Source organism: Megascapheus bottae, chromosome 17, assembly GCF_031878675.1.
Source record: "Megascapheus bottae isolate mThoBot1 chromosome 17, mThoBot2.hap1, whole genome shotgun sequence".
Classification (NCBI taxonomy): Eukaryota; Metazoa; Chordata; class Mammalia; order Rodentia; family Geomyidae; genus Megascapheus; species Megascapheus bottae.
Genome location: NC_143525.1, coordinates 6,977,923 through 7,005,834, shown reverse-complemented (window position 1 = coordinate 7,005,834; position 27,912 = coordinate 6,977,923). Strand labels below are relative to the sequence as shown.

Genomic DNA, 27,912 nt, shown 5'->3' with positions numbered 1-27,912 from the left:
GGGGTGGGAGCTGCCTGGTGCCTGGTCAGGAGGCAGTTAGGCTCACTGGTGGGTTTGCTTTGCAGCTGACGTCATGAGTAGTGACAGTGAAATGGAAGTGTTCGGCATAGCCGCCCCTTTCCTTCGGAAGTCGGAAAAGGAGAGGATCGAGGCTCAGAACCAGCCCTTCGATGCCAAAACCTACTGCTTTGTGGTGGACTCCAAAGAAGAGTATGCCAAGGGGAAGATTAAGAGTAGCCAGGATGGGAAGGTGACGGTGGAGACAGAAGACAGCAGGGTAAGGCTCAGGGACCTTCCTCCCTCTGGCTCTCTGCTTTATTTCCATGCATGTGAATTGGCTCCCGCCACTTCCATGGGCTCTATGGCCCATAGGTGTTCTAGGAGAAAGTGGAGTGAGCACTGGTCTTGGTTTCTAGGCAGGGAAGAGGCCTGGTGATGGTTGATCAAAGCAATTAGCATTCCGTGCTGTTGTTGTTGTTTAATCAATGTTTGCATGCTTTTCAAAGGTGCAGAATTGGGATTCCAACACTAGGAGACGCACTTTCACAACTCTTCCTCGGAAATCTAGGTTTCCCCTAGCTCTAGAAATGGAAAAAAAGGCAAGAGGCCCCGACTGGACCAAAAGCTCAAAGAACTAGCAGACATGTGCTATCAGGAAGGAGTTACAGCTCATTACATTTTGAGGCAAGCCATCCTGGGCAAAGTTGGAAGGTATTTGGGACCTCAAGACCTTCTGAATCTGAAACATGTCCCCCCAAATAAATAGGATAAAATGAATAAGATAAAATAAAATAAAACAGGGAGAAAAAGGAGAACCTAAGAGATAAGAAGAGGAAATGGCGTCTTTGAATAAAGGAAAGGGCATTCAACCCAGCAAACACTTCATAGATAACGAAGCTAAGAAGAAAGTCTGGCGCCAATGCCTCAATCCTAGCTACTCAAGAGGCTGAGATCTGAGAAGAGTGGTTCAAAGCCAGCCTGGGCAGAAAAGTCTCCATGAGATGCTTATGTCCAATTAACCACTCAAAACCCAGAAGTGGCCCTGTGGCTCAAGGGGTAGAGCTGGCCTTGAGCACAAAGAGGCTCAGAACCAACCAGCAATTGAGGGCTTTGAGTTCAAACCCCACAACTTAAAAGAAAAAAAAAATCTCTCTCTCTCTCTCTCTCTCTCTCTCTCTCTCTCTCTCTCTCTCTCTCTCTCTCTCTCTCTCTCTCTCACACACACACACACACACACAAAGCTAAGAAGCACTGGGAGGGAAGGCAGAAGCTAGACACAATGAGCAATTATGTGAGATAATTAAAGAGACCCAGGACAGGAGGGGCCATGTTCAGGATAGTTTCCTTGCTGGAAAGAAAGGCAGGTTTCTGAGACAGGATAGGCCAATTGAGAAAAATGAGGTGCCAAACACAGAGGAGAGAAACCCCCCACTTCAGGGCTTCAGGCTCTACACAGGAAAATCTCAAGGCCTCTGAGACCAATGCAAAGCCCTGGTGCATGCTCGGAACCTCTGCTTGCCTGGCCCCTGGCTCATTCTTCATCTGGCCTGTAGTCCTCTGCTCACAGACAGGACAAAGAGTGGGGCACAGGTTACTCGTTCCTAAGCATGTGAGGAGGGTTACAATGAGGGGGCTTTGGGGGTGTTCAACAGCTGTTCTCAAAGAGCTTCAAATGTTGGCTCACACCCCAGACACAAGCCTCGGAATCCAAACCACCCAGCTGTCTCTCTTCTCCTTGCTTCAGTCATTTTCTCTGAGCAGGCTGGGAGGAGCCCGTGGAACACCACAACTGGTTTGGTACAGCCAGCAACTGCAGAGCTAAATGGGTCCTGTTGGCTTCCCATCCCTGCCACAGGCCTCCACCTCCTGAAATGTCTGCATTTTCTGTTCCATGACAGAACTTTTCTCATTGTCCCCTCTTCCCCAAATACACTGGAGAGGAAATCCACAAAGGGCCCCAGTAACAGACTTCACATTTCCTGTCCCCTCATCACCATGAGCCTCCCCAGAATAGTGTCTTCCTTGGCCATCAGCCAGATGTTCCCCTGTCTACCTGGGTGAGTGTCTTCCTGCAGCAACAGGAGGAGCATGAGCCAAGCCCTGGCACCTCATCCCCTTTCAGACCCTGGTGGTGAAGCCAGAAGATGTGTATGCCATGAATCCCCCCAAGTTCGATAAGATCGAGGACATGGCCATGCTGACACATCTGAATGAGCCAGCAGTGCTGTACAACCTCAAAGACCGCTACACATCCTGGATGATCTACGTGAGTGCTGCCCCCAGCCCTGGCTTTCCTGGGACAGTAGACATGGGGTGGCGGGGCGGGGGGAGGCACACAGGACAGTATGAGTGGGGGGATTCTGACTGGTAGGGGGCAAGAAAGAAGAAACAGAGGGGCAGAGAAATAAAGATAAAGCAAGGGATTGATGGGAGACAGGTATGGTGTTTCACACCTGAAATCTCAACACTCCAAAAGCTAAGACAGGAGGATAGAGAGTTCAAGGCCAGCCTGGGATATACAGCAAAACTCTGCCCCAAAAATAAACACAAAAAAGAATCAAATTAAAAAAAAAAACAGTGCTAGCTATGGATGGTCTAGCTAGTCTCCATTTTGAATTTCAATTGCTTCACACATATAAATTGAAATCGAAGCAGTGCCCCTGTGGCTCTTCCTGTAATCCTGGCCACTCGGGAGGCTGAGATCCTGAAGAGACTGGTTCAAATCCAGCCTGAATAGAGAAGTCTGAGACTCTATCTCCAAAATAACTAGCAAAACCAAAAAAAAAAAAAACCGAAAAAAACAAAAAACCCCAAAACTATCAAGGCTAGAGGTGTGGCTTAAGTGGCAGATTACCAGCTCAGCAAACAAGCCCTGAGTTCAAATCCCATACTGCCAATAAACAAATATTTTATCTTTACTTTAATACAGGTTTATCAGAAAGAAATCTAACATAAACCAAGACCCAACACATACATAAATACATACATTTTTCCCCCTCTGTCTCTATAGACCTACTCTGGTCTCTTCTGTGTCACTGTCAACCCCTACAAGTGGCTGCCGGTGTACAACCCTGAGGTGGTGAATGGCTACCGAGGCAAAAAGCGCCAGGAGGCCCCGCCCCACATCTTCTCCATCTCTGACAACGCCTATCAGTTCATGCTGACTGGTATGTTCTGAGGAGGAAGCAGGGAGGGGCTGAATCTGTTATGGGTTAGATGTGGCGGGGTGGGGGGTCGGGGGGGGGATGAGGAAGGAGGCAAGGAAAAGAACTCAGCTACTGTTCCAGATCCTAGTCCTGCCTCACCCTAGTACCAGGACAGGGAGAGGAGGGAATAGAGAGAGAGGAGGGAGAAGAGGCAGAAAGAAGACAGACAATCTGTCCAGAGCCAGGATGAGGGAGGAATCTGCACTTATCAAAGTATTGATAAGATGCTACAAATCAGAAACACAAGTAGATGGTTGTAGAGGTCTCCATCTCCTCCAAGGAGAAGCCACGGGCTGTCATCAGGGCCTTGCCTCTTTGATTCTCAGTCAAAAGACGGAAGCGCTTCCCTTCCCACCGAGGACTCAGTAAAGATGGCAACTGAAAGGGAACAGGATTGTGCAATTTAGCTGTGGCTCCTTGAGAGATGCAGGGGCACTGGTAAGCTATGGTGCCATCAGCTCTATTTTATTCCTTCCTCTGACAGATCGTGAAAACCAGTCCATCCTGATCACGTGAGTATCTGGGGTACAGAGTGGTGTCACAGCTATGGACAAAGGTGCCATTGCCCTTTAGGAAATGCCCCCCCCCTTTTTTAGCATAAAGTATGATGGCCACTCACTTTAAGCAAGTGGCTACTGCTTCCTCCCTAGGCTTCTGCTGCTCTGGTGGTTCCATGGCTGGTTTCAGCCATGTCCAGGCTGAATCTTAGGTAGGAAGCCTGTCTACACTTGTGGATCTCACTTTTCCTTTTATTTTGTAAAATGCCTATTCTGGAGCTTGCCTTCTCCACAGTTCCACATCTGAATTTTTGCTGGCTAATCGTAGATAAGAACTTCTCTGGTTTGTCTGTCCAGGATGGCTTCGAACCTTGATCATCAGAACTCAGCCTCTTGAGTAGCTTGAATCGCAGCTGTGAGCCATCAGTGCTGGGCTCAGGTCTTACTTCCTTTTTTTCCTTCCACCTTTCTGAACAGCGGAGAATCCGGGGCAGGCAAGACTGTGAACACCAAGCGGGTTATTCAGTACTTTGCAACAATTGCAGCTACTGGAGACCTGGCCAAGAAGAAGGACTCCAAAATGAAGGTGAGCAGGGGTGGGGGAGGTTTGCTCTGCTGCCTCTTGGGCCTTCATTCCAGCTTCAGAAAAAGGATGCCTTCACTTTCCTCTCTCCACAAGGAGAGAAAATCAGGATGGATCCAGGCATGGGTGGCTCTCGTCTCTAATCCTAGCTACTCGGGAGGCTGAGACTTGAGAATCAGTTGAAGCCAGTCTGGGTACTCTTTATCTTCAATTAATGGAGGTTGAGCTCTGTGCTTTCAGTTTGAAGCCAGCCTTGGCAGGACAGTCCCCTGTAAGAATCTTATCTCCAATTAACCATTGGAAAATCGGAAGTGATGTTTTGGCTCAAAGTGGTAGAGCACTAGCCTTGAGCAAAAGAGCTCAGAACAGTGCCCAAATCCTGATTTCAAGACCCCCCCACACACAAACTTAAGTGATAGTACCTGAGTTCAAGCCCCAGTACCAGAAAAAGAGAAAATAATGAGAGAGAGAGAGAGAGAGAGAGAGAGAGAGAGAGAGAGAGAGAGAAAGAGAGAGAGAGAAAGAGAGAGAGAGAGAGAGAGAGAGAGAGAGAGAGAGAGAGAGAGAGAGAGAGAGAGAGAGAGAGAGAGAGAGAAAGTGAGAGTGAGAAAAGCAGGCTGGGATGTAAAATCATCTTAGTCAAGGCATGGGTATAGCACAGGATCATGTGATTTCTTGGAAGAAAAGATGTGAAGGCTTCTCAATCTGGGGGCAGCTTGAGAACTTGTTGTTTTATATGAGAATCAAGATGAGTGAGTGGGTCCTCGGGTTGGATTGTCGGAGAGGAGGGAGGGACCCCTCTCTCCCAGGCAGAGAGGCGGACCTAATGAGCACTCTTTCCCATCATTTTCTGGATTAAAGATTTTTGTTTCTTTCCTCATTTCTCCCACTAGGGGACGCTGGAAGATCAAATCATCAGTGCTAATCCCCTGCTGGAGGCCTTTGGCAACGCCAAGACCGTGAGGAATGACAACTCCTCTCGCTTCGTGAGTCTGAGCCTGGTTGCACCAGGATCTTCTCTCTGCCTATAAGCTGTCTAGCTAGAGTCAGGGAGTTTACACACCAGAGCAGGGAGACCATGAATGTCCAAACAAGTAAACAAGATGTGCTCACGTAGAGTTCAACGAACTGGGCATGCACTAGACTTAGCTGAGTGATCAGGGGCCGAGTCCACAATAAGTGGAGTTGGCAGGTAATGGCTGGGAGCAGGGGCAGGAGGAGGGGAAGACACACGACCTCAAACCTGGTCAGTACAGACGCATCTGGTTAAACATTAGCTCATACCTGTAATCGTAGCTCCTCATGAGGCTGAGATTTGAGGATTACAGTTTGAAAGCTAGCCTAGGCAGGAAAATCTGTGAGATTCTTAATTCTAACAAGTCACTAAAAAGCCAGAAGTGTAGCTATCACTAGCCTTGAATGAAAAAGCTAAGGGGCAGCACTCAGCCCTTAGTTCAAGCCTTATTATTGGAAGGAAGGAGGGAGGGAGGGAAGAAGGGAGGGGGGAAAGAGAGGCAGAAACATAGAGGGATCACTGCTTGGCTGGGAGACATGAGCAGATATAGGAGGAACAGAAAGAAGCAGACACATTTCATGGAAGAAGACAAAGAAAGCATATACCCAAGACCAAACTGCTCTCTCTTTCCCCCTTGTGCAGGGCAAGTTCATCCGAATCCATTTCGGAACCACGGGGAAGCTGGCCTCTGCAGATATCGAAACCTGTAAGTAGGCCCTGTGGGGTCCTGTGCAGTCGCCATGCTTTGGGGGACAGCTGGGAAGGCAGGCCTGCATTTGTGTTCCAGATCTGCTGGAAAAATCAAGGGTCACCTTCCAGCTGAAGGCGGAGAGAAGCTACCACATCTTCTACCAGATTCTTTCCAACAAGAAGCCGGAGCTCATAGGTGAGGAGGGGCCCCCATGGGGTTGGAGAATTTCTCAGAAAGCATGGTCTTTCATGCATTTGGGGTCTTGGGTCCCAAAGAAGATTTCTGCCTTTACATAGGTGATGCGGTGTCAATGAAGGAGTTTATGTCAGATGTGGGGTGTAGCTACTCGGGCAGTGACCACACCAGTTTGAAAAACATCTGCTCAGACAATAGCAAGGTGAAATCAGGATCAGAGCAGGAATGGATCAAGAAAACATGGTCTACATACGCAGTGGAATTCTATGCTTCCATCAGAAAGAATGACATTTCCCCATTCGTAAGGAAATGGGACTTGGGAAAAACTATATTGAACAAAAAAAACAGGTTGCATGGTTTTCCTCATTTGTAATAATGCTTAGGATATTTTTAGCAGAGATCTAAATGGCTCAATAGCTATGTGGCTATGGCCATATAAAGCGATGCTTATTGAAATGAACTCCAAGAAATAGAAACAAGATTTTTTTTTTTAAATTTCTGTACCTTTTGTCTTGTATATAAGTTTATCTGATTTGGGGAAGAGAAAGGAAATCACAGAACCTGAGGGACAAAATGTGAACCAATGCAACACTGATAATCGCTAGATACTATGTTGGAAATTAACTTTACAACTTGAGGCGGGGTGGGGAGTCAGAGGGAAGGCAGTGGGAGAAAATGAGGGAGGGGGAAACACTGTTCAGAAAGAAATGTACTCATTGCCTTACTTATGTTACAATAGCCTCTCTGTATATCACCTTTACAATAAAATGTAAATTAAAAAAGTGCAAGGGAGCAAGGTGTCTAGCAAGACAGAAGACATTCAGAGGTAAAATATGTAGTAAATACTCATTTTCTTAAATGAAGAAAAAACAGGCTTCTGAACTGCTGAGCATTTAATTGTCCTTGAGCGCCGTCTTGTGTCCAGGCACAGAAACCAACCTCTCTTCAAAGGCTGAGAGGCCCATCCACTGTCAGATGAACCCAGCAGATGTACAGATAGCCAGCCTGTCACCCTGCCTTCAGTTCTGTATCAAACAGAACCCTCTAGGCACACTGGCTTCTTTGTTTGCTGGCTGCATCTGAAATAAGAAGAGATCTCTGCTTCCCCATCCAGTGTGACTCCAGATCTGTCCCACTTTTTTTTCCAACCAGTTTTCCCCACTAACTTTTCCAGCCTGCCCTGACAAGCATCATCCACATCTGAAACAAGGACACTTAAATATCCTCCAAGACTTTTAATTTAAAAGGCATAGGAGACAGCCACATCTCTCCTGGTCTGTGCTTTTCGGGCTCAGACAGAGGAGAAAAGAGATTTCCAGCTCTACATTGACTTTTGACTCCTGCTGGGTTAAAGTCCCAGCTCTGGAAGAAGCTGAAATCCACTAAAAGAATTTTTTTCCCCTAAGTATCCGGATCAACCCTGCAATCTTTTCTCATTGCAGAGCTGCTCCTGATCACCACCAACCCTTACGACTACCCGTTCATCAGCCAAGGTGAAATCCTTGTGGGCAGCATCGACGATGCCGAGGAGCTATTGGCTACTGATGTAAGCTGGGGGGAGGCTCGAGGGGTGTGAGAGGAGGGGGGGTATCTCCTCTTCACAGGCCACTGACTGCTGGGCTGTTCTTCCCATGTCCAGAGCGCCATCGACATCCTGGGCTTCACTCCGGAGGAGAAATCTGGATTGTACAAGCTGACCGGGGCTGTGATGCACTATGGGAACATGAAGTTCAAGCAGAAGCAGAGGGAGGAGCAGGCAGAGCCCGATGGCACTGAAGGTACCAACTCCACAGAGCAGGCTGTCAGCCAGGGCCGGGGCTGTTCTCACATCGTCAGTGCCTCTTTTGGAAGACGATGAATCCTTTCACCACTGCAGGACCACAGATGCCTCTGGGCACTATCATCATCCACTTGTCAAATGCCTAGCACAGTCTTATTTGAGGGATGGTGATCAGTGACCAGGGCTTCAGGGGACAGATTCTTCTTTTTCATAAAACCAATCCCGTTCTCTGAGTGGCAGCGCTTCCACCGGCCCCACAGATGTCATTAAGGGATAGGCGATGCCAAGCACCAAGATGATCTCAGTGCAGTGCCACCGTGTGGCTGAACGTTGTCTTTCCTTGCTTGCCAGTGGCTGACAAGACAGCTTACCTGATGGGCCTGAACTCCTCCGATCTCCTGAAAGCCTTGTGCTTCCCCAGAGTGAAAGTGGGCAATGAGTACGTCACCAAGGGACAGACGGTGGACCAGGTAAAGAACGTGTCCCAGAGGCCAGGAAGGGACCCAGGCCCCTGACTGTCACCGCCTTCCTCTTCACGGACTGGCTTTTCCTGGCCAGGTGCACCATGCGGTGAATGCCCTTTCCAAATCAGTCTACGAAAAGCTGTTCCTGTGGATGGTCACCCGAATCAACCAGCAGCTGGACACCAAGCTACCCAGACAGCACTTCATCGGTGTTCTGGACATCGCAGGCTTTGAAATCTTCGAGGTTTGTCTGGTTCCCCTTCTGCCTTGGATAGCTCTCTATAATCCTAAAGGGAAGGCATTCTGTAGAACAGCTCGACAGAGGGAACGAGGGGGAAGAGAGCTTCCACGCTGAGAGGGTTTGTTAGTATTTCAGAAAGGCTAGCCACGAATGAATACTTGGGAGGAAAAATCTGATACTATTTATGAGTTAGGAAGAGCCAGAACAAGGAACACAGAATTTGATGCTAAGAAAATACATTTTAAATTAATGAAGTTATTTATTTATAGCTGTCTTGAGGTGCTACAGAGTCCAAGCTGGGGACCTCATGCATGCAAGGCAAGCACCCTACCACCGAGAAATATCCCCTGTCCTCACACTGTATTTTTTATAGTTATTTGCACTGTCCTGTGTTAGAAGCATATTGTCATATGGAGCATATGGAGAAGTCTTTTCTTTTCTGAAGGAGGCTGGGCCTCCCCGGAGGGAGATGACAGGCCTTGAGAGCAGAAATGGAGTAGCAAGGATCAAGGCCATTAAAGGTGACACCTTACGGCTCTCTGAAGGCAGTCTAACTTTCCCTGTGTCTGTTATGTTTTGCTGGTAGTATAACAGCCTGGAGCAGCTGTGCATCAACTTCACCAACGAGAAACTGCAACAGTTTTTCAACCACCACATGTTTGTGCTGGAGCAGGAAGAGTACAAGAAGGAAGGCATCGAGTGGACGTTCATCGACTTCGGGATGGACCTGGCTGCCTGCATCGAGCTCATAGAGAAGGTATCTTACCCCAGGTTCAGAACCCCCTTCCCATGCTGCTCTGCAGCTCCCGTTTACCAAGGCCTTTGCTTCGAATCTAGCCTATGGGCATCTTCTCCATCCTGGAAGAGGAGTGCATGTTCCCCAAGGCGACAGACACCTCCTTCAAGAACAAGCTGTACGACCAGCACCTGGGCAAGTCCAATAACTTCCAGAAGCCCAAGGTGGTCAAAGGCAAAGCCGAGGCCCACTTCTCTCTGATCCACTATGCGGGTACCGTAGACTACAGTGTCTCAGGCTGGCTGGAGAAGAACAAGGACCCTTTGAACGAAACCGTCGTGGGGTTGTATCAGAAATCCTCCAACAGGCTCCTGGCACACCTCTATGCCACCTTTGCCACAACTGATGGTAAAAGACTGGAGGGGAAGGGGGCCTTGGCCTGGGGTGGTCACTTCCTGCCTCCCACTTTGCAGAGCTGTTCACAGCACCTGTCCTCTGTTTTTCCCACAGCTGATGGTGGCAAGAAGAAAGTTGCCAAGAAGAAGGGTTCTTCCTTCCAAACTGTCTCTGCTCTTTTCAGAGTAAGATGAGTGCAAGGTTATGTGCTCATCGTTCATTAAGCCATGAGCAACGTACAGAGGCTCACCTTGAATCATTTAAACCCAGCAATATCTGAGCATAGTGGTGATCCTAATGACATTTATCATCCTAGCTACTCAGGAGGCAGAGGGAGGAGGGTGGAGAAGTCAAGGCCAGCCCAGGCAAAAGTAGACCAAGTTCCTGTATCAGAAAAACACAAAACTGAAAGGGCTGGGAACATAGCTCAAGTGGCACAGCACTTGTGCAAAGCCATGGGTTCAATGCCCACCACTGAAAAATTGTAGTGTTTGGATCTGATTAGGGGAGTGAGGTCAATGACAGAATGACAGTAAATACATGGCACCTAACAAGTGTAGGGCCAGAATTCATGACCATTTTGAGCTGCATCTAGCTGCTCAGTGACTTCCTTGTTCAAGTCCTAGGCTGGCCTTAAGGACTCCAGCAAATGTTGTAAGCACATTTTGCATATGACCTATCACCTGACCAGGTGGGGAATTAATTGAGTGTCTTCTTGACACTCAAAGTTTCAGATTTTGGAACATTTCACACCTTAGACTTTCAGGTAAGGGATGTATAGCCTTCTATATCAGCTATCTGCCTCCACTGTCATCTCGAGCCTGTTCTTTTCTAAAACAACATTTATTTCATTTTATTTTATTCTGATCCTGGGGCTTGGACTCAGGACCTGGGCTCTGTGCTCAAGATTAGCTCGATCCCTCTTGAGCTACACCACCCCTTCTGGCCTTTTCTGAGCAATTTATTAGAGATAAGAATCTCACAGACTTTCTTGCCCCAGGCTGGCTTTGAACCATGATGCTCAGATCTCTGCCTCCAGGGTAGCTAGAATTATAGGCTTGAGCCACTGAAGCCTGGCTAACATTTCTTTCTTTCTTTCTTTCTTTTAAATTTACCTATATTATTTGTAATCCGAGGAGTGTGAGGCCTAAGACGACTGCATGCAAAAATAAATGTCGTTCTTTAGATCGTGTGATAAAGGCAAAGCATGTATCTTATTTTTCATGATGCTGTGTCTGCCTTTGTAAGAGGCAAACCGCACATGCTGAAACTGAATCCCTGTCCTTTAGGAAAACCTGAACAAGCTGATGTCCAATTTGAGGACCACTCACCCTCATTTCGTGCGCTGTATAATCCCCAACGAAACCAAAACCCCCGGTGAGTCGCCTGCTGGCTGTGCTCCCCAGCCGGGGCTGCCTATCACGGGCCACGGGTGAAACAAGCTGACAGGTCTTCCCTCCGCTTTCAGGGGCCATGGAACACAGCCTGGTCCTGCACCAGCTGCGCTGTAATGGCGTCCTGGAAGGGATCCGCATCTGCAGGAAGGGCTTCCCCAACAGGATCCTCTATGGAGACTTCAAGCAAAGGTGTGCACGGAAAAAGCTTCTTGGGCTGTACGGAGACTAGGTTTGACAGGGAGGAATGTGTGTGTGGAAAGATTCATTCTGAAAGGACAATTGTGGACTTGTGAGTAAAATAAATAATCTACCATGTGGTCAAGGTATATACACACACCCACACGTGTGTATGGATATGTAATGTACATATATGTATATGCACATGTACTTGTGTGCATATGCATGCATGTATACAAATAGACACAAATACATACATGGATCAATATACATATATATATGTGTGTGTGTGTGTGTGTGTGTATCTCCCATGCTTTGCCTGGTATTTATTTGACTCACTACCTGGCAGGGAAAGGCCTGGCCTAAGTGGTCTAGATTCTAGGCCATTGTATGGCAGCGTGATTATGGGCAGTTTTCTTCCTCTCTCGGGAACTTGGCCTTCCTGCCTGTAAGAAGAAAGATCTCAACTTGGCTGGGTCTCTGAGGGTTATGTCCTTGCCAATAGTCTGATTATCTGTGTGTGTGTATGCAATGGCAGATACCGAGTGCTGAATGCCAGCGCCATCCCGGAGGGGCAATTCATCGACAGCAAGAAAGCTTGTGAAAAGCTCTTGGCGTCCATCGATATTGACCACACGCAGTACAAGTTTGGACACACCAAGGTGGGGCCTCGGTGTGGCAGGCCCTGGCCTGTCCTTCTCCTTGACCCAATTTCCTCAGGCACCAGACCCACCGCGTCCATCTCTCCCCGCAGGTGTTCTTCAAGGCCGGCTTGCTGGGGACGCTGGAGGAGATGCGGGATGACCGCCTGGCCAAACTCATCACCCGGACGCAGGCTGTGTGCAGAGGGTTCCTCATGCGGGTGGAGTTCCAGAAGATGGTGCAAAGAAGGTAAAGTGGGGTCTTTGCTCAAATATGGACTCTCTGGGGGGGGTACCCCCTTAGGAATAAGCATTGCTTTGTGTTTCAGGGAGTCCATCTTCTGCATCCAGTACAACATACGGGCCTTCATGAATGTCAAGCACTGGCCCTGGATGAAACTGTTCTTCAAGATCAAGCCTTTGCTCAAGAGCGCAGAGACTGAGAAGGAGATGGCCACCATGAAGGAAGAGTTCCAGAAAACCAAAGACGAGCTGGCTAAGTCAGAGGCAAAAAGGAAAGAGCTAGAAGAAAAGCTAGTGACTCTGGTACAAGAGAAGAATGACCTGCAGCTCCAAGTTCAAGCTGTATGTGCCTAAGGGTTTTAACTATGACTATTATTGTTATTGTTGTTGTTGTTGTACTGGACTTTACTAAATTTTTAGGAAAGCTAGATTAATGGTGAAGATTTTTTTTTTCTTAAAATTTGGCAGGGTAGCTGGGTGCCGTGGCTCATGCCTGTAATCCTAGCTACTTAGGAGGCTGAGATCTGAAGATCATGGTTCAAAGCCAGCCCGGGCACTAAAACGTCGATGAGACTCTTATCTCAAATTAGCCACCAGAAAACTGGAAGTGGCACTGTGGCTCAAGGGGTAGGGTGGTAGCCTTGAGCTGAAGAGCTCAGAGACAGCACTCAGGCCCAGAGTTCAAGCCCTATGACTGACAAAAACAATTGGCTGGGGTGCTTCATAAAGGATGTGATAACTAAAATATTACAAACCTCATTTTCCCTAAATGAAGGTTATTTATTTTATTACTTATTAATGTATTTACTTGCTTCTTTGTTTTTATCCCCAAATAGTGATATGAAGGGTTCTTAATTCATGTCAGTTTGTAAGCAAAATGAATGCATCTTAACTGATGTCACCCTTTAAACGTTCTCACCCATCTCACTCTGATTCTTTTCTTTTCCTGCTTAGGAAAGTGAAAACTTATTGGATGCAGAGGAGAGGTGTGATCAGCTGATCAAAGCCAAATTCCAGCTGGAGGCCAAAATCAAAGAGGTGACCGAGAGAGCTGAGGATGAGGAAGAGATCAACGCTGAGCTGACCGCCAAGAAGAGGAAGCTGGAGGATGAGTGTTCAGAGCTGAAGAAAGACATCGATGACCTTGAGCTGACACTGGCCAAGGTTGAAAAGGAGAAGCATGCCACAGAGAACAAGGTATTCCCCCCTCCCCCACCACACACTGTGTCATTCTGGTTTGACATATCCACTACAAACAAAACCATCCCTTCTCCTGATGGCTGAGATGTCTTCTTAGGTAAAAAACCTCACAGAAGAGCTGTCTGGATTGGATGAGACCATTGCTAAGCTGACCAGGGAGAAGAAGGCCCTCCAAGAGGCCCACCAGCAGACCCTGGACGACCTGCAGGCAGAGGAAGACAAAGTCAACTCTTTGAGCAAAATCAAGAGCAAACTGGAACAGCAAGTGGATGATGTAAGTCAACAGCAATAATCGCGGGCAGTCCTGGTCTTTCTGCGTGCACATCCTCCTTTTCTGGGAGGCTTTTAACAAGGTGCCATTCCTTTTTACCTCTTCCAGTTGGAAAGCTCTCTAGAACAAGAAAAGAAGCTGAGAGTAGACCTGGAAAGGAACAAGAGGAAGCTGGAGGGAGACTTGAAGCTTGCTCAAGAGTCCATCCTGGATCTAGAGAATGACAAGCAACAGTTGGATGAGAGGCTGAAGAAGTAAATTCACTCACTCCTCACTGGCTCCTGTGCTCTGAAGGCTGGTGCTTGGTGGATTGTGACTTCACACCCTGTCCCTTTCCCTCCACAGGAAGGATTTTGAGTACAGTCAACTGCAAAGCAAAGTGGAGGATGAGCAGACTCTGGGCCTCCAGTTTCAGAAGAAAATTAAAGAGCTACAGGTAGGAGGCCTTCGAATTCCACGCTCACACATGGGTCACCCAAGGAGCTATGTGCTGGCCTCTCACACCCAGAGCAAGTGAGCAAGACCACCTGGACTCATGTTCTGGGTTTCCTTTCTGCCAGCTGTGAACACTACCTCCCCCTCCCCGCCCACAACTTGCAATGAAACACATAATCGAAATATTTGGGTCAACATTCAGGGGAATGGAAACCACCCTGGGTTAGTTACTGTGGGCATAATGACAGTTGGCACAGGAAAAACTTGTTTGAAAGGAAATTAGTGACATTCCTAATTATCTGTGAGATCAGACAACTCATTCATCCCATAGGAGTGGAAACATGTATTAGCTGTATAATTAACTGTATTCACTGTGACATTTCAAAGCACATATACACTGATCAAATCCAGCCTCTCCCACCTTCCCAACCTCTAGCAATCACGAACTATTCTATATTTGGATAGATTTAAAAAACAAAAATAAAAGCGGATGCCAGTAGGTCATAGCTATAATCTTAGGAAGCTCAGATCTGAGGAAAGGGGTTTGAAGCCAGCCCAGATAGGAAAGCCTATGAACTGTTATCTCCAATGAATTACCAGAAACCCAGAAGTGGAGCTGTGGCTCAAGTGGTAAAGTGCTAGTCGTTAGTGAAAAAGCTCAGCGACAGCACCTAGGGCTCTGAGTTCAAGCCCTAGTACTGGTGTGTATGTGTCACACACATGCACAACACATACACACACTACACAATAATATATATGATAATCTATGTATGAAGGGCCAGGAATTTGGCCTAGTGGTAGATAGAGTGCTTGCCTAGCATGTATGAAGACCTGGGTTCAATTCCTCCCACCCATGTATATAAACTGAAAAAAAAAGCTGGAAGTGGTGCTGTGATTCAAGTGGAGGAGCTCTAGTCTTGAGAAAACTCAAGAACAATGCCCAGGCCTTGAGTGCAAGCTCCGGGACTGGCAAAAAGACCCCCGTAAAACAAAAAGAAAAAACTATGCATGAGAATATGTGATATTTGTTTTGCTTCTGGCTTATTGAATGTATGGTAACAAATCTGTCCATTTTCCTGAAAATAGCTTGCCTTCATTCCTTTTATTTATGGCTGAATAATATTCCATTGTGTCTATTTATCTATCTATCTATCTATCCATCCATCTACCCACCCACCCATCCATCCACCCACCTATCCTCTGTCTATTTATGTGTCTATCTATATGTTTGTCTGTGTGTGTGTGTGTCTGTTTGTCAGTCTGTCTATGTGTCTATTTGTCTGTCTGCCTGTCTGCCTCTGTGTGTGTGTGTGTGTGTGTGTGTGTGTGTGTGTGTGTGTCTGTCTGTCTGTCTGTCTGTCTGTCTGTCTGTCTATTTCACAGTTCCTTTATCCCTCCCTGCCTGGGTGTGGCGGGCCCCTCGGTGGGTTCTGGGAGCCGTGACCCAAAGGGTCTTTCCCTGGGCGGAGCTGCAGGCTGTGGGTGAAGGGCCCCTCTGGTCTCCTCCCAGGCTCGCATCGAGGAACTGGAGGAGGAGATCGAGGCGGAGCGGGCCACACGGGCCAAGACGGAGAAGCAGCGCAGCGACTATGCCCGGGAACTGGAGGAGCTGAGCGAGCGCCTGGAGGAGGCGGGCGGCGTCACCTCCACCCAGATCGAGCTGAACAAGAAGCGGGAGGCCGAGTTCCTGAAGCTGCGCCGGGACCTGGAGGAGGCCACGCTGCAGCATGAAGCCACGGTGGCCACGCTGAGGAAGAAGCATGCAGACAGCGCCGCCGAGCTGGCCGAGCAGATCGACAACCTGCAGCGGGTCAAGCAGAAGCTGGAGAAGGAGAAGAGCGAGTTCAAGCTGGAGATCGACGACCTAGCCAGCAGCGTGGAAAGCGTGTCCAAGTCCAAGGTGCGCGCGCGCTCGGGGGGCTGCGCGCGGGACACCCGTGGCCCCGGCACATCCGCTGCGCCCCACTTCAACCCCTTATCCCCACTCCTCAGGCCAATCTGGAGAAGATCTGCCGGACTCTGGAGGACCAGCTGAGCGAGGCCAGAGGCAAGAACGAGGAGACCCAAAGGAGCCTGAGCGAGCTGACCATGCACAAGTCCAGGCTGCAGACCGAGGCCGGTGAGCCAGGCTGCCCCACCTGCGCCCCGGGGCCTAGAAGGGTAGGGAGGGTTTGGTAGAGGATTTCCCAAACAGTATTGGCACTAAAGACTTTGTGGAGAGAAGCCACAAAAGATGCATTCAACATATTCCTAAAGGGCGGATAGCGGACCAGAATGAGGAGGGACTGGAAACACTGGCATATTCCAGGGTAATGTGATCAGAGTCTGATCAGCAGAAGTAGGAGGAGAAGGGAAGATGCAGCCATTGCTATTCCTTTTTTTTTATTTTTGTCTGTGGTGGGACTTGAACTCTGGGCCTGGGCACTGTCCCCGAGCTCTTCAGCTCAAGGTTACCGCCCTACTTCTTGAGCCACAGTGCCACTTCCGGTTTTCTGGTGGTTCATTTGAGATGAAAGTCGCATGGACTTTTTAGTGCCTGGGCTGGTATTGAACCATGATCTTCAGCCTCCTGCATAGCTAGGATTACAGGTGTGAGCCACGTTGCCTGGCAGCCATCTCTGATTCTTATAGCATGGTGTCTGCACTTGGAATTTTTAGAGAATAAAGAGAGACACAGGGCTAATTTGTGTCACCTCTCTATGTGTGATAAAAATGTAAGGAAGTTGGCAGTGGTGACTCATGCCTGAAATCTCAGATACTTAAGGGAGTTTGAGATCTGAGGAGCTGGGTTCAAAGCCAGCCCAGGTAGGAATATCAATGAGACTCTTATCCCCATTAACCAGCAAAAAAGACTGGAACTATAGCTCAAGTGACAGAGTAACAAGTGAGCAGGTAAACAAGCCAAGCTAGAGTGTGAGGCCCTGAGCTCAAACCCTGGTACCAGACACGCACACACCCACACACCCAACAACAACAAAAACTAGGGGAAGATTACTTGGGGTTTTTATCTAGAAAATGTGGCTCTAGTCACCACTGCCCCCTCACCATAGATAAATTAAAAAGAAGTATTGTTAGTTGCCCCTTCTGCAATAACCTTAAAGAATGAGCTGTGGAGCCACGAACCCTATCCATTATCTCTGACATCTGTGAGCATATAAACCTAAACTGGCCCTGCTCAGCCAAGGAGCACTTCCACATTGATGTGCTCCTGGGAACACTAAGGAGTTCCCTTTGTAACAAAGGAAGAGGCCAGTGGGCAGCTCTGGGGAAGTCATTTGGTGCCCCTGATAGCATTTTCAGGCACAATGATTTTTATTTTCCCGGTCCTCACTGTTAGAAGCCAATCCTGGCACTGTCTCTGACAGGTGTGCCATTTCCCATCCATGGATGTAGCCATTCTCCCCAGAAAGGGTCACGTCTTCTCTTTTGCTTGCCAGATCTTATACGTACTATGAGAGTGGTGAGTGAAGGAATGAGTGAATGAAAATATTTCCCTCTGAACACAGGTGAATTGAGTCGTCAACTGGAAGAGAAAGAGAGCATCGTGTCCCAACTTTCCAGGAGCAAGCAAGCCTTTACTCAACAGATAGAAGAGCTCAAGAGGCAGCTGGAGGAGGAAAGCAAGGTGCCTCCCCTGCCTCTGTGTCCTTGATCCGATGTTCACGTATCACCTGGGATTGCATGGGCACAGGATACCCACCACACAGCGCTGTCCCATCAGGGTTGACAGCAGGAGCATCTGTGGATCATGTGACACACAAGGTACTGAATCCACTGTGGGCTCTTTTTTTAAATTTTTATTTGTTTAATCCTGCAGGCCAAGAACGCCCTGGCGCATGCCCTGCAGTCCTCCCGCCATGACTGCGACCTGCTTCGGGAGCAGTATGAGGAGGAGCAGGAAGGCAAAGCCGAGCTGCAGAGGGCGCTGTCCAAGGCCAACAGTGAGGTCGCCCAGTGGAGAACCAAATACGAGACGGACGCCATCCAGCGCACAGAGGAGCTGGAGGAGGCCAAGTAGGCAACTGTGCCTTGGAAAGAACTAGACACTAAGTACTCACATGACACAACACTCAGGCCTTCTGGCTTCACAACTGAGGATGATCTACCGTGTGTGTGTGTGTGTGTGTGTGTGTGTGTGTGTGTGTGTGTGGCACTAGCCAGTCTCATTAGGACATCCACGTTGATCTTGGTTAGAGACAGGCAGGTTAAGGATTGCAGGCTCTGAGTGGAGGGGAATCCATCTTGGGCTCCTGAAATCCCATAGATCAGCAACTCCAGCTTGATGAGCAGCGATGTTCATTAAGATTAAAGCCAAAATAACATCTGCTTCTTTGTCATGTCCTTAAAGGAAAAAACTTGCTCAGCGCCTACAAGACTCGGAGGAACAGGTTGAGGCAGTGAATGCTAAATGTGCATCCTTGGAGAAAACGAAGCAGAGGCTGCAAGGAGAGGTGGAGGACCTCATGGTTGATGTGGAAAGAGCCAACTCCCTGGCTGCTGCTCTGGACAAGAAGCAGCGGAACTTTGATAAGGTGGTGTTGCCAACTGCCATGATGTGGGGGGTTATGGTTGGTCACTAGAAAAAGGGGCTGGCTTTAGGCCTGGCTCTTCCCCATCAGCCATGTGGCATGGAGAATGTCCCTGAACTACCCACGGGGTGCTTTCCTCCTCTTGCAAGCAAAATGGAAATGGAGTAGGGGGTGGGGAGTGGGGTCTCTTGCACAGGTTGTGAGTAGGGACTGGTTTATTTCTACAGTCTTGCTCAGCCCCCAGCATTTTGCTCTCCCCTACATTGCTGGAGTGCCTAGGCAGTTGATGTGTGGCACTCTTAACATGTTCCAATAGGAGGCATATTGGAAACTCCACTCTCTGTGTGAGAGACAAGTAGGTATGACTCAAGCCAATGTTTTAGTGACAGTTAGAAATACTGTATGAGGAAAGGAGCCTCCCTCCAAGGGTCTGTTTGCTTTTTGGAGATAGCAATTGCTACTGATCTTGAGCAAAATTTGTGTGGTGTATGTGTGTGTGTGTGTGTGTGTGTGTGTGTGTGTGTGTGTGTGAGTGTGTGTTGGCAGTACTGGATTTGAACTCAGAGCCTGGGCACCTTGAGTACCTTCATTCAAGGATAGTACTCTGAGCTGGGGGCTGGTGGCTCATGCCTATAATCTTAGCTATACAAAGGCTGAGATCTAAGGATTGCAGGTCAAAACCAGCCTGGGCATGAAAGTCCATGACACTCTTATCTCCAATTAACCACCAGAAAACTGGAAGTGGTGCTGTGGCTCAAGGGGTAGGGCAGTAGCCTTGAGCTAAAGAGCTTAAGGACAGTGCCCAGGTCCAGAGTTTAAGTCCCATGACCAAAAAAATAAATAAAAATGAAAAAAGATAGTACTCTACCATTGTTCAACACCTCCACTTCCAGCTTCTCTGTGCTCAAGGCTAGCCCTCTACCACTTGAGCCACAGCATCGCTTCTGGCTTTTTTTCTAAGTAGTTTATTTGAGATAAGAGGCTTATGGACTTTTTTGCCTGGGCTGGCTTGGAACTCAACCTTCTGAGTAGCTAGGATCACAGTTGTGAGCCACTGGTGCCCACCTCTCTCAGCCGGCTGAGTAAACTAAGATTACAGGTGTGATCTACCAGCCCCCAGCTGCTCTTGATTGAGTGAATGTATGAAGGAAATCTTGGCTAAGCCCAAAATCAGCAATAAGAAGTTGAAGCGAGAGGCTCTGAGAAGTGTAACCCTAGATCTGAGAGTACTCCCTTTTTGGCTGGGCTGAGTTCAAAGCTTGGTGGAGAGCTGATAAGCCAAAATTACCACTGGATATTTCAGGTGCTAGCTGAGTGGAAGACTAAGTGTGAAGAGAGTCAAGCAGAGCTGGAGGCCTCCCTGAAGGAGTCTCGATGCTTGAGTACCGAGCTCTTCAAACTGAAAAACGCCTATGAGGAAGCCCTGGATCAGCTGGAAACCGTGAAACGGGAAAATAAGAACTTAGAGCGTAAGCCGTTCCTTCCCTCCCCCACTCTGTCAGAGCATGGCAAGGTGGGCATGCGTGCTCCTATCCTTCACAGGAAGCAGACACCATCTTTTGCATTGCTTTTCAGTCTCTCTATGTACAGTTGCTTATCTCTAGAAAACAGGAGTCTTTGGTATGTGCAAATGCAGGCAGCCAGTGTTTTGCATGCCGGGGAAATTTGGGTGGCAGCAGTTAGCTGCAGTGGGGGACTTATTTTGTTGCAGAGGAGATAGCAGATCTCACAGAACAGATAGCTGAAAATGGGAAAACTATCCATGAACTGGAGAAATCAAGGAAGCAGATGGAGTTGGAAAAGGCTGATATCCAGATGGCTTTGGAGGAAGCCGAGGTGAGCTCAGATGCCGCTGTTGGCAGCAGCAGGAGCAAAAGTCAAGAATGTGAGGGTGGGGAGTGGAGTGGGGGCGGGAGGTGAAACGCCCCCATCAATGTCTTAGGTTTTTGTTTTGACCTTTGTAAAACCACAGTCCTAATGCTTGATTCCTCCCTCCCCACCTCCATAACTCTGAGGTTGGATCAGATAATACCTCTGACAGATCTTGAATTCACTGGAGAAAATTCTGACATTAAAATAGGTCTAAAAGTCAGATTTCCTAAAATCTAAGGCAAATTGAAAAATATATGTGAAGTGCTGCCTGCTTCTAAGACATAGGATGATTTAAATGTCCTTAGTGTGTGATGGTATGATTGAAGCCAAATCACAATGAAGCAGGTTTCATTTCCTCACTGAAGTTAGAGGTGTGTGTGTGTGTGTGTGTGTGTGTGTGTGTGTGTGTGCGTGTGTGTGTGCGTGTGTGTGTGTGTAGCAGTCCTGGAGCTTCAGTTCATGTTCTCACTTGGCTGTTTGTTCAAGGCTGGTGCTTTACCACTTGAGCCACAGCTCCACTCATAGCCTTTTGCTGGAAATAAGAGTCTCATAGACTTGCTTTCCCTGGTTGGCTTCAAACTTCCATTCTCAGATCTCAGCCTCCCGAGTCGCTAGGATTCAAGGCATGAGCCAACAGCCAGCCGGCTGAGTGAGACTTTTTGGCAAAGGTACTTTTGAATGTCACGGAGCTGGAGTTAGGGACTGGGCTCTGCATGTTGGTGTCGCCGGCTCTGCCCCATCAGGGTTTCCATCCCTTTTATTTGTCTCCTCCAAAGGCCGCTCTTGAGCATGAAGAGGCCAAGATTCTCCGCATCCAGCTCGAATTGACCCAGGTGAAGTCAGAAATCGACCGGAAGATCGCCGAGAAGGACGAGGAGATCGAGCAGCTGAAGAGGAACTACCAGAGGACGGTGGAGACCATGCAGAGCGCCCTGGATGCAGAGGTGCGGAGCCGCAACGAAGCCATCCGGATCAAGAAGAAGATGGAGGGTGACCTCAATGAGATCGAGATCCAGTTGAGCCACGCCAACCGCCAGGCCGCTGAGACCCTCAAACACCTCCGTAGTGTCCAGGGCCAGTTGAAGGTGGGGCACCCCCCTCACCCAGGAAAGCCTCTCCCATCCTTAAATACTCAGAACAAGGTGCATGGGCCTAGGGCACCCATTTCAGGCCATCTTCCTGTGCCTTGTCGCTAGGACACGCAGCTGCACCTGGACGATGCTCTCCGGGGCCAGGAGGACCTGAAGGAGCAGCTGGCCATGGTGGAGCGCAGAGCCAACCTGCTGCAGGCCGAGGTGGAGGAGCTACGGGCCACACTAGAGCAGACAGAGAGGGCCCGGAAGCTGGCAGAGCAGGAGCTCCTGGATGCCAATGAGAGGGTGCAGCTGCTGCATACCCAGGTGAGGGCGGGAGCCTGGGGATTGCATTGATACCCTGAGGAGAGCCTCAGACACACCGGAGTGATGCTCCCTCCTCTTCCCCAGAACACCAGCCTCATCCACACCAAGAAGAAGCTGGAGACAGACCTCACGCAGCTCCAGAGTGAGGTGGAAGATGCCAGCAGAGATGCCAGGAATGCCGAAGAGAAGGCCAAGAAGGCTATCACCGATGTAAGGCTCGCTCTTCCGTTCCGGACCTGGGCTTTTTCAAAGCCTGTTTTACTCCCTGAGCCCCTAGAAAGTCTCATGAGACAGGCAGAGAGCTCCCCCAGAACATTCGTGGGCCATATCTGCTCCAGGATCCCTGCCCTCTCCCCTCAAACTCTGCACTTCCCTCCTGCACAAATGGAATATATGGAATAAAGGACAGAAAGGAGAGGCATGTCCTTTTGTCCTTCATCAGGTGGCCATGTCCAGACATGGAAACTGTACCTATCCTTGTCCACATTCCAAATCACCTTTCCCACAAATTAGCTAGTTTTCCTGGTTCTGCAGATCCAATGGCGCCACCTGCTGTCTAGCACAGGAATAGCACCATGAAGCAATTTGGCTTCTCTGTTACCACCTTAGTTCTCAAGAGGGCCTTGTCTTTACCTTGCTATCCCCGGGACTGGGGTGCTGAATATCAAACCAGTCTTCTCCTAGCCTCAGGATCTTCCAAAAGTATATGTTGGCAGTCACAGGAGGAAGAGCCCTTGGGAGATGGAGGTCCCTAGGAGCCTTTCAAACACCCAAGTCTCCACAGCTATGAGGACTCTCCGCTTTGTCGGCCTCTAAGTGGGCCTAATATACTTTGCAGGCAGCCATGATGGCTGAGGAGCTGAAGAAGGAGCAGGACACCAGCGCTCATCTGGAGCGGATGAAGAAGAACCTGGAGCAGACGGTGAAGGACCTGCAGCACCGTCTAGACGAGGCTGAGCAGCTGGCACTGAAGGGTGGCAAGAAGCAGATCCAGAAACTGGAGGCCAGGGTACAATGGGGGAATCCCTGGCTGGGCCTGGGTCTCCTTGCCCAGCTCCTCCCACTCACACCACCGGAGCCCAGAACAACTCCCCAACTTCTCCTCAGATCCGAGAGCTGGAGTCTGAGCTGGAAGGGGAGCAGAAGAAGAACACGGAGTCGGTGAAGGGGCTGAGGAAGTATGAGCGCCGGGTCAAGGAGCTCACATACCAAGTAGGTAGATGGAAGCTTTGCTGGCCTTTTGTTTCTTTCCTATCAGCGCTAAGCACCTCTGAACGGTACATACAGCTGGGTGCCAGTGGCTCACATCTGTAATCCTAGATACTCAAGAGACTGAGATCAGAGATTCGTGGTTCACAGCCAGCTGAGGGCATGAAAATCCATGAGACATTTATCTCCAGTTAACCACCACAAAACCAGAAGTGGTGCTGTGGCTCAATGTGGGAGAGTGCTGGCCTTGAGCTGAAGAGCTCAGGGACAGTGCCCAGGTCCAGAGTTCAAGCCCCATGACTGACAAAAACAACAACAAAAACCCCCGGTGTGTCCATCTGAACATAAGAAGAAACACTAGAGTTCAGCAAATGGGTCAGTTCTGTGCAGCAATACCTCTCATCTCTCACGACATTCCCATGTTCAGAGTGAAGAGGACAGGAAGAATGTGCTGAGATTACAGGACCTGGTAGATAAACTGCAAGTGAAAGTCAAGTCCTATAAGAGGCAGGCGGAGGAGGCGGTGAGTGTGTGATGTAGACCTGATGCCTAATTCCCATCCTGCAGGGAACTCTAAGAGAGGAACATGCCAATCTTGACTTGCCGGGTTCTTTGTATTTAGGATGAACAAGCTAACGTTCATCTCACCAAATTCCGGAAAGCTCAGCATGAGCTGGAAGAGGCAGAGGAACGGGCCGACATCGCAGAATCTCAAGTCAATAAGCTTCGTGCCAAGACCCGAGACTTCACCTCTAGCAGGGTAAGTCATTGACCCGAGAGCAGCCCACAGCCATGACAGAAATTTCTGAGCTAGGAGCAACTGTGGAGAGTCCTCTCCACTACATCTGGGGAGGAGATTGCATCAAGCAACTTGGTTTCAATGTGAAACCTATGAAATGAAAAACATAATAAAAGCAAAAAAGGCAGGGAGTGTACTTTAAGCGGTAGAGCGCCTGCCTAGCAAGCATGAAAGCCCTGCTTTCAAAGTCAAGCACCAAAAAAAGGTGTTACCCATAATTTTCTTTTTGTTTGTGTTAGTACTGGGGTGTGATCTCAGGGCATGGCTCTCTCGTTTAGCTTTTTCACTCAAGGCTGGAGCTCAGCTTCGCGCTCCCTATTAGTTAACTGAAGATAAGAATCTCTCATATTTGTATATCTCAGATGGCTTCAAACCCTGATCCCCGTATCTCAGCCCCCTGAGTAATTAATCACCAGCTACCTACCTTAAAAAAAAAAAGATTTAACAATAACAACAAAAACAAGCACCATCTCCAGAAAGAATGGAATTCCATTGAGCTCTCACGCGCCCTCTGCTGGTGCAAGAGCACTGCTGCAGAAGTATTCTCCAGAGCTGGAGGCTTTTTTCTGCAGTGTGTCTATCCACTTAGGACACTGGCTATGCAGATGTGGGTGTGCAGTCTCTCATGGCTGGTTTCTCAAGCTTCCTGTATATAATTGTATATATAGATCTTACAAGATCTAAGATCATCCCCTCTCCACCCACCCCCAAACATCCTGTGGCCTACTGATATGTACAAGCAACTCCTTGATAACTGTTGGAAAAGAGGGAGGAGGAAAGGTGTCTCTGCCGTCTGACTTGACTACAAGTGTCCTTCTTCTTTCTAGATGGTGGTCCATGACAGTGAGGAGTGAGGAAACTCTCCAGGATCAGAACCAACAGAAGATATGCAAAATGTATGTTTTCATGGTTCCTGATCACTAGACTGCATTTCCATGTCACGCCTTTTCACAGGCAATAAACTTGGCTTTGTTTCCAGCTGAATGTGTTTTATTGTCATGATGTTCCTTCTCCCCTGTAGAAATTCACCCCCCTTCCTCTTCTGCCTGCCCCACTTCATTGATTTTTCTGCTTACTGTTGAAATCTCAGTGGGCAGATGGCTTAGTAAATCCAAGTTCTGTCTGTACATGGGCGGGAAAGATCACTTTTTGTGTAAACAGATAACAAAGGAAATATTTGTAGGCTAAGTATTGCTTTGATGAAGGATGGGAGGGAGAACTTTTCCAGTCATTTTTTTAATGTGATGGAGGAGGGGGGATGGCACAAAGGTTAGGTTTAGGCAAACCCTGTCTCATGTTGGGTTCTAAAGCAAAGGACTGGATCTCTCTCCTCTACATCCCATCAGGGAAACAGGATCTAGAATGTAGTAAGTACTCGATGGACAGCTGCTCCATTCTCTGAGCTACTGGGAATATATGAGTGAATGAAAGCGTGTCTGGTGTTTTCTAGAATTAAGGGGCTGAACAGGTAACTCAGTGGTGGAGCTTTTTGCCCAGCACACACGAGGCTCTGAGCTCCACCCCCAGCAACATAACAAAAATAATTAAAATTTCTGAGAACAACATGAAACAAACTCCATCTAAAGTTACTATGAATTCTTGCTATCTTGGCCCAATGTACAGTACTTCAGAGCTGCATTACTCCAAATCCTATTTGCCACTCAGTCAAAACTTACAGGGGGAAATAGAGTAGAAAGTAAGAGTAACTTATTAAGCAGCTATTAGAAATAGCACCTTCTAACCTGGGATTATTTATTGCCATAATTGAACTTTGGAAAGAGCTTCCAAAGTCCTTTGCTTTATCTGGATGTGAAGAATTCAAAGGGGACCCATTTGGACTTGGGTGGCAAGTGAAGACCTCAGGGAATTCTCTTGAGGACTCAACCCTAAGTTTAGCCTCTCCTGGGATTTGTGGGGGTGACAGGTCTGGGGCTGAGATCAAGGTTCTGCTTCATTCCGAGTTCTAGTCATTCTGTTCAAAAGGTCACATCCCCGGCTTGTTTCTCTGCTATCATGCCAGCTCTGGGAGTAGCAAGTGCTGCGCTGTCCTGGTGGTGGCTGTGGCTAAGAGCCTGTCACTGCGCTGAGAGCTAGCTGGATTCCCCTCCAGACCTGAGACTCATCCAAAAGTGGGGCAGTCCTCACCTCAGGACCTTGTACTCACTCGGCAGGCACTGTACCATTTAAGCCATGCTGTCACCCTCTTTTGGTTTATTTTTCAAATAGTGTCTCACAGTTTTGATCAAACAGGCCTGGACCTTCATCCTCATTATTTTTACTTCCCAAGTAGCTGGAATGACAGGTGGGTGCCACAGCACCCACTTTTTTATTGGTTGAGATAAGAGTCTCATAAAATTTTAGTGTGGACTGGCCTCCAATAAAGAATTTCCAGCTAGACGTTGGTGTGGGTCTGATCAAGAGGAAGTAGAATGTGATTCTGGAATCATCCACGACCTCTCGGTTAGGCTCTGATGCTGTGAAGGTCGTAGATGAGGGGACGTTTATAAAGAACTTTGCCAGCAATCCCTAATGCTGAGAAGAAACAAATGAGAACAGGCATTTCTCCACAAGTAAGGAGCTGCCACCTCACACAGCCGAGAGGAGGTGACAGCAGCCACTGTGTACCCAGCTCCTTGTCGTGCATGTGGTGTCATGCATTGACTGTCTTCTGTCACCCTCATTGGTATAGAGATTCAGTGATGACGAGATGGATCCTTCTGCTCATGACAGATGAAGAGGCAAGCAAAGCACAAAAGCACAGTGTAAACTTGCTCAAGGCCAAGACAGTGACTCTTCACGTGGGCAGCTGACTGGAGAGACATAAGAAATACTTGAGGTGGAGAGTATAGGGCAAAGTTGGGTTGAAACGGGGCTGGTAAAACATCAAGTACACTGTGTGTGTGTGTGTTAGTGAGAGAGAGACAGAGACAGAGAGACAGAGAGAGTCAGTCAGTCTTAGGACTTGAACCCAGAGCTTTTGTGCCCAAAGCTGGCATTCTACCACTTGAGCAGCAGTTCCACTTCTGGCTTTTTGATGATGACTAGGAGAGAGAATTCTCACAGAATTTCCTGTGTGGGCTGGCTTCAAATGCCAATCCTCAGATCTCAGTCTCATGAGTAGTTAGGATTACACCTGTGAACCACTGTACTATCTGGCTTTTTTGGGGTTTTTTTTTGGCGTTTTGATTACTACTGTTGTTTATTTCCTTTAGGAGTTCCATGATAACCTTTCTCTTGGCCACCCGTTTCCACATATCCCCTTGAACATCTGCCCTCCAATAGCCAGTCACCAATTTTTCAGGAGAAATACAAGTGGCTTTTAGTTCATTTGTGCTGCTCACTGGCTCTTTTATACCTAGTTCAAAACAGGATGGATGGTCAAATAGGGTAAAAGTCTTTCCTCTTCCTGCTTAGTTCTCTGAGTGGGGTCCCATTTCCTCCAAATTTCCAGGGCCATTCCTCTATACTTTTCTTTCTGACTTTTACTTTCTTTCTGGTATTGGGGCCTGGAATTGTAATTACAATGGTAATCCTCATACAATCTGGAAACCTCTGTCTTGCTGAATGTCTCAAATCTCTCACTAGTGAATTTCTAATTTTTCATTACCTTTTATAATTTTTTTTTATTATACAAGAAAGACATGCTCAAGAGCAGGATCAAAAAAAGAAGACCTGGGGCCGGGAGTTTGGCCTAGTGGTTAAAGTGGTTGCCTAGCATGCATGAAGACCGGGGTTCGATTCCTCGGTATCACATACATAGAAAAAAGCCAGAAGTGGTGCTGAGGCTCAAGTGGTAGAGCTCTAGCCTTGAGAAAGTCCAAGGACAGTGCTCAGGCTCTGAGCTCAAGCTCAGGACTGGAAAAAAAAAAGACCTGTCAACTCTAAAGGGACTTGCCAGCAAAGCTGCCAGATTCCTGCTTTTTTTGGGGGGGGGG

The 27,912-nt window shown here is 48.2% G+C and overlaps 1 protein-coding gene across 1 annotated transcript; it reads left to right on the top strand.

Moving 5' to 3' along the window:
• Nucleotides 1-73: 73 nt before the first annotated feature.
• LOC150050921 (myosin-3) lies at nucleotides 74-24,951 on the top strand. The gene is made up of 39 exons (XM_090351577.1): nucleotides 74-277; nucleotides 2,123-2,266; nucleotides 3,011-3,167; nucleotides 3,691-3,718; nucleotides 4,181-4,289; nucleotides 5,180-5,272; nucleotides 5,944-6,007; nucleotides 6,089-6,187; nucleotides 7,630-7,733; nucleotides 7,827-7,965; nucleotides 8,319-8,437; nucleotides 8,526-8,675; nucleotides 9,259-9,429; nucleotides 9,510-9,845; nucleotides 9,933-9,989; nucleotides 11,094-11,181; nucleotides 11,273-11,390; nucleotides 11,917-12,040; nucleotides 12,133-12,269; nucleotides 12,349-12,604; nucleotides 13,217-13,459; nucleotides 13,560-13,736; nucleotides 13,842-13,987; nucleotides 14,079-14,169; nucleotides 15,679-16,068; nucleotides 16,161-16,287; nucleotides 17,675-17,793; nucleotides 17,986-18,182; nucleotides 18,517-18,700; nucleotides 20,001-20,166; nucleotides 20,409-20,533; nucleotides 21,346-21,654; nucleotides 21,766-21,969; nucleotides 22,054-22,179; nucleotides 22,808-22,978; nucleotides 23,077-23,181; nucleotides 23,606-23,701; nucleotides 23,801-23,938; nucleotides 24,805-24,951. The coding sequence occupies exons 1-39, from the start codon at nucleotides 74-76 to the stop codon at nucleotides 24,829-24,831; spliced, it is 5,838 nt and encodes a 1,945-aa protein (XP_090207703.1). The 3' UTR covers nucleotides 24,832-24,951.
• Nucleotides 24,952-27,912: the final 2,961 nt, after the last annotated feature.

What these genes read in the sequence shown, in the direction of transcription:
- LOC150050921 (XM_090351577.1), top strand. Translation starts at nt 74, where the DNA reads ATGAGTAGTGACAGTGAAATGGAAGTGTTCGGCATAGCCGCCCCTTTC. An exon ending in AAAGCGTGTCCAAGTCCAAG is followed by an intron (nt 16,069 to 16,160) that starts GTGCGCGCGCGC and finishes CCCACTCCTCAG; the next exon opens with GCCAATCTGGAGAAGATCTG. An exon ending in TGCAGCTGCTGCATACCCAG is followed by an intron (nt 21,970 to 22,053) that starts GTGAGGGCGGGA and finishes CCTCTTCCCCAG; the next exon opens with AACACCAGCCTCATCCACAC.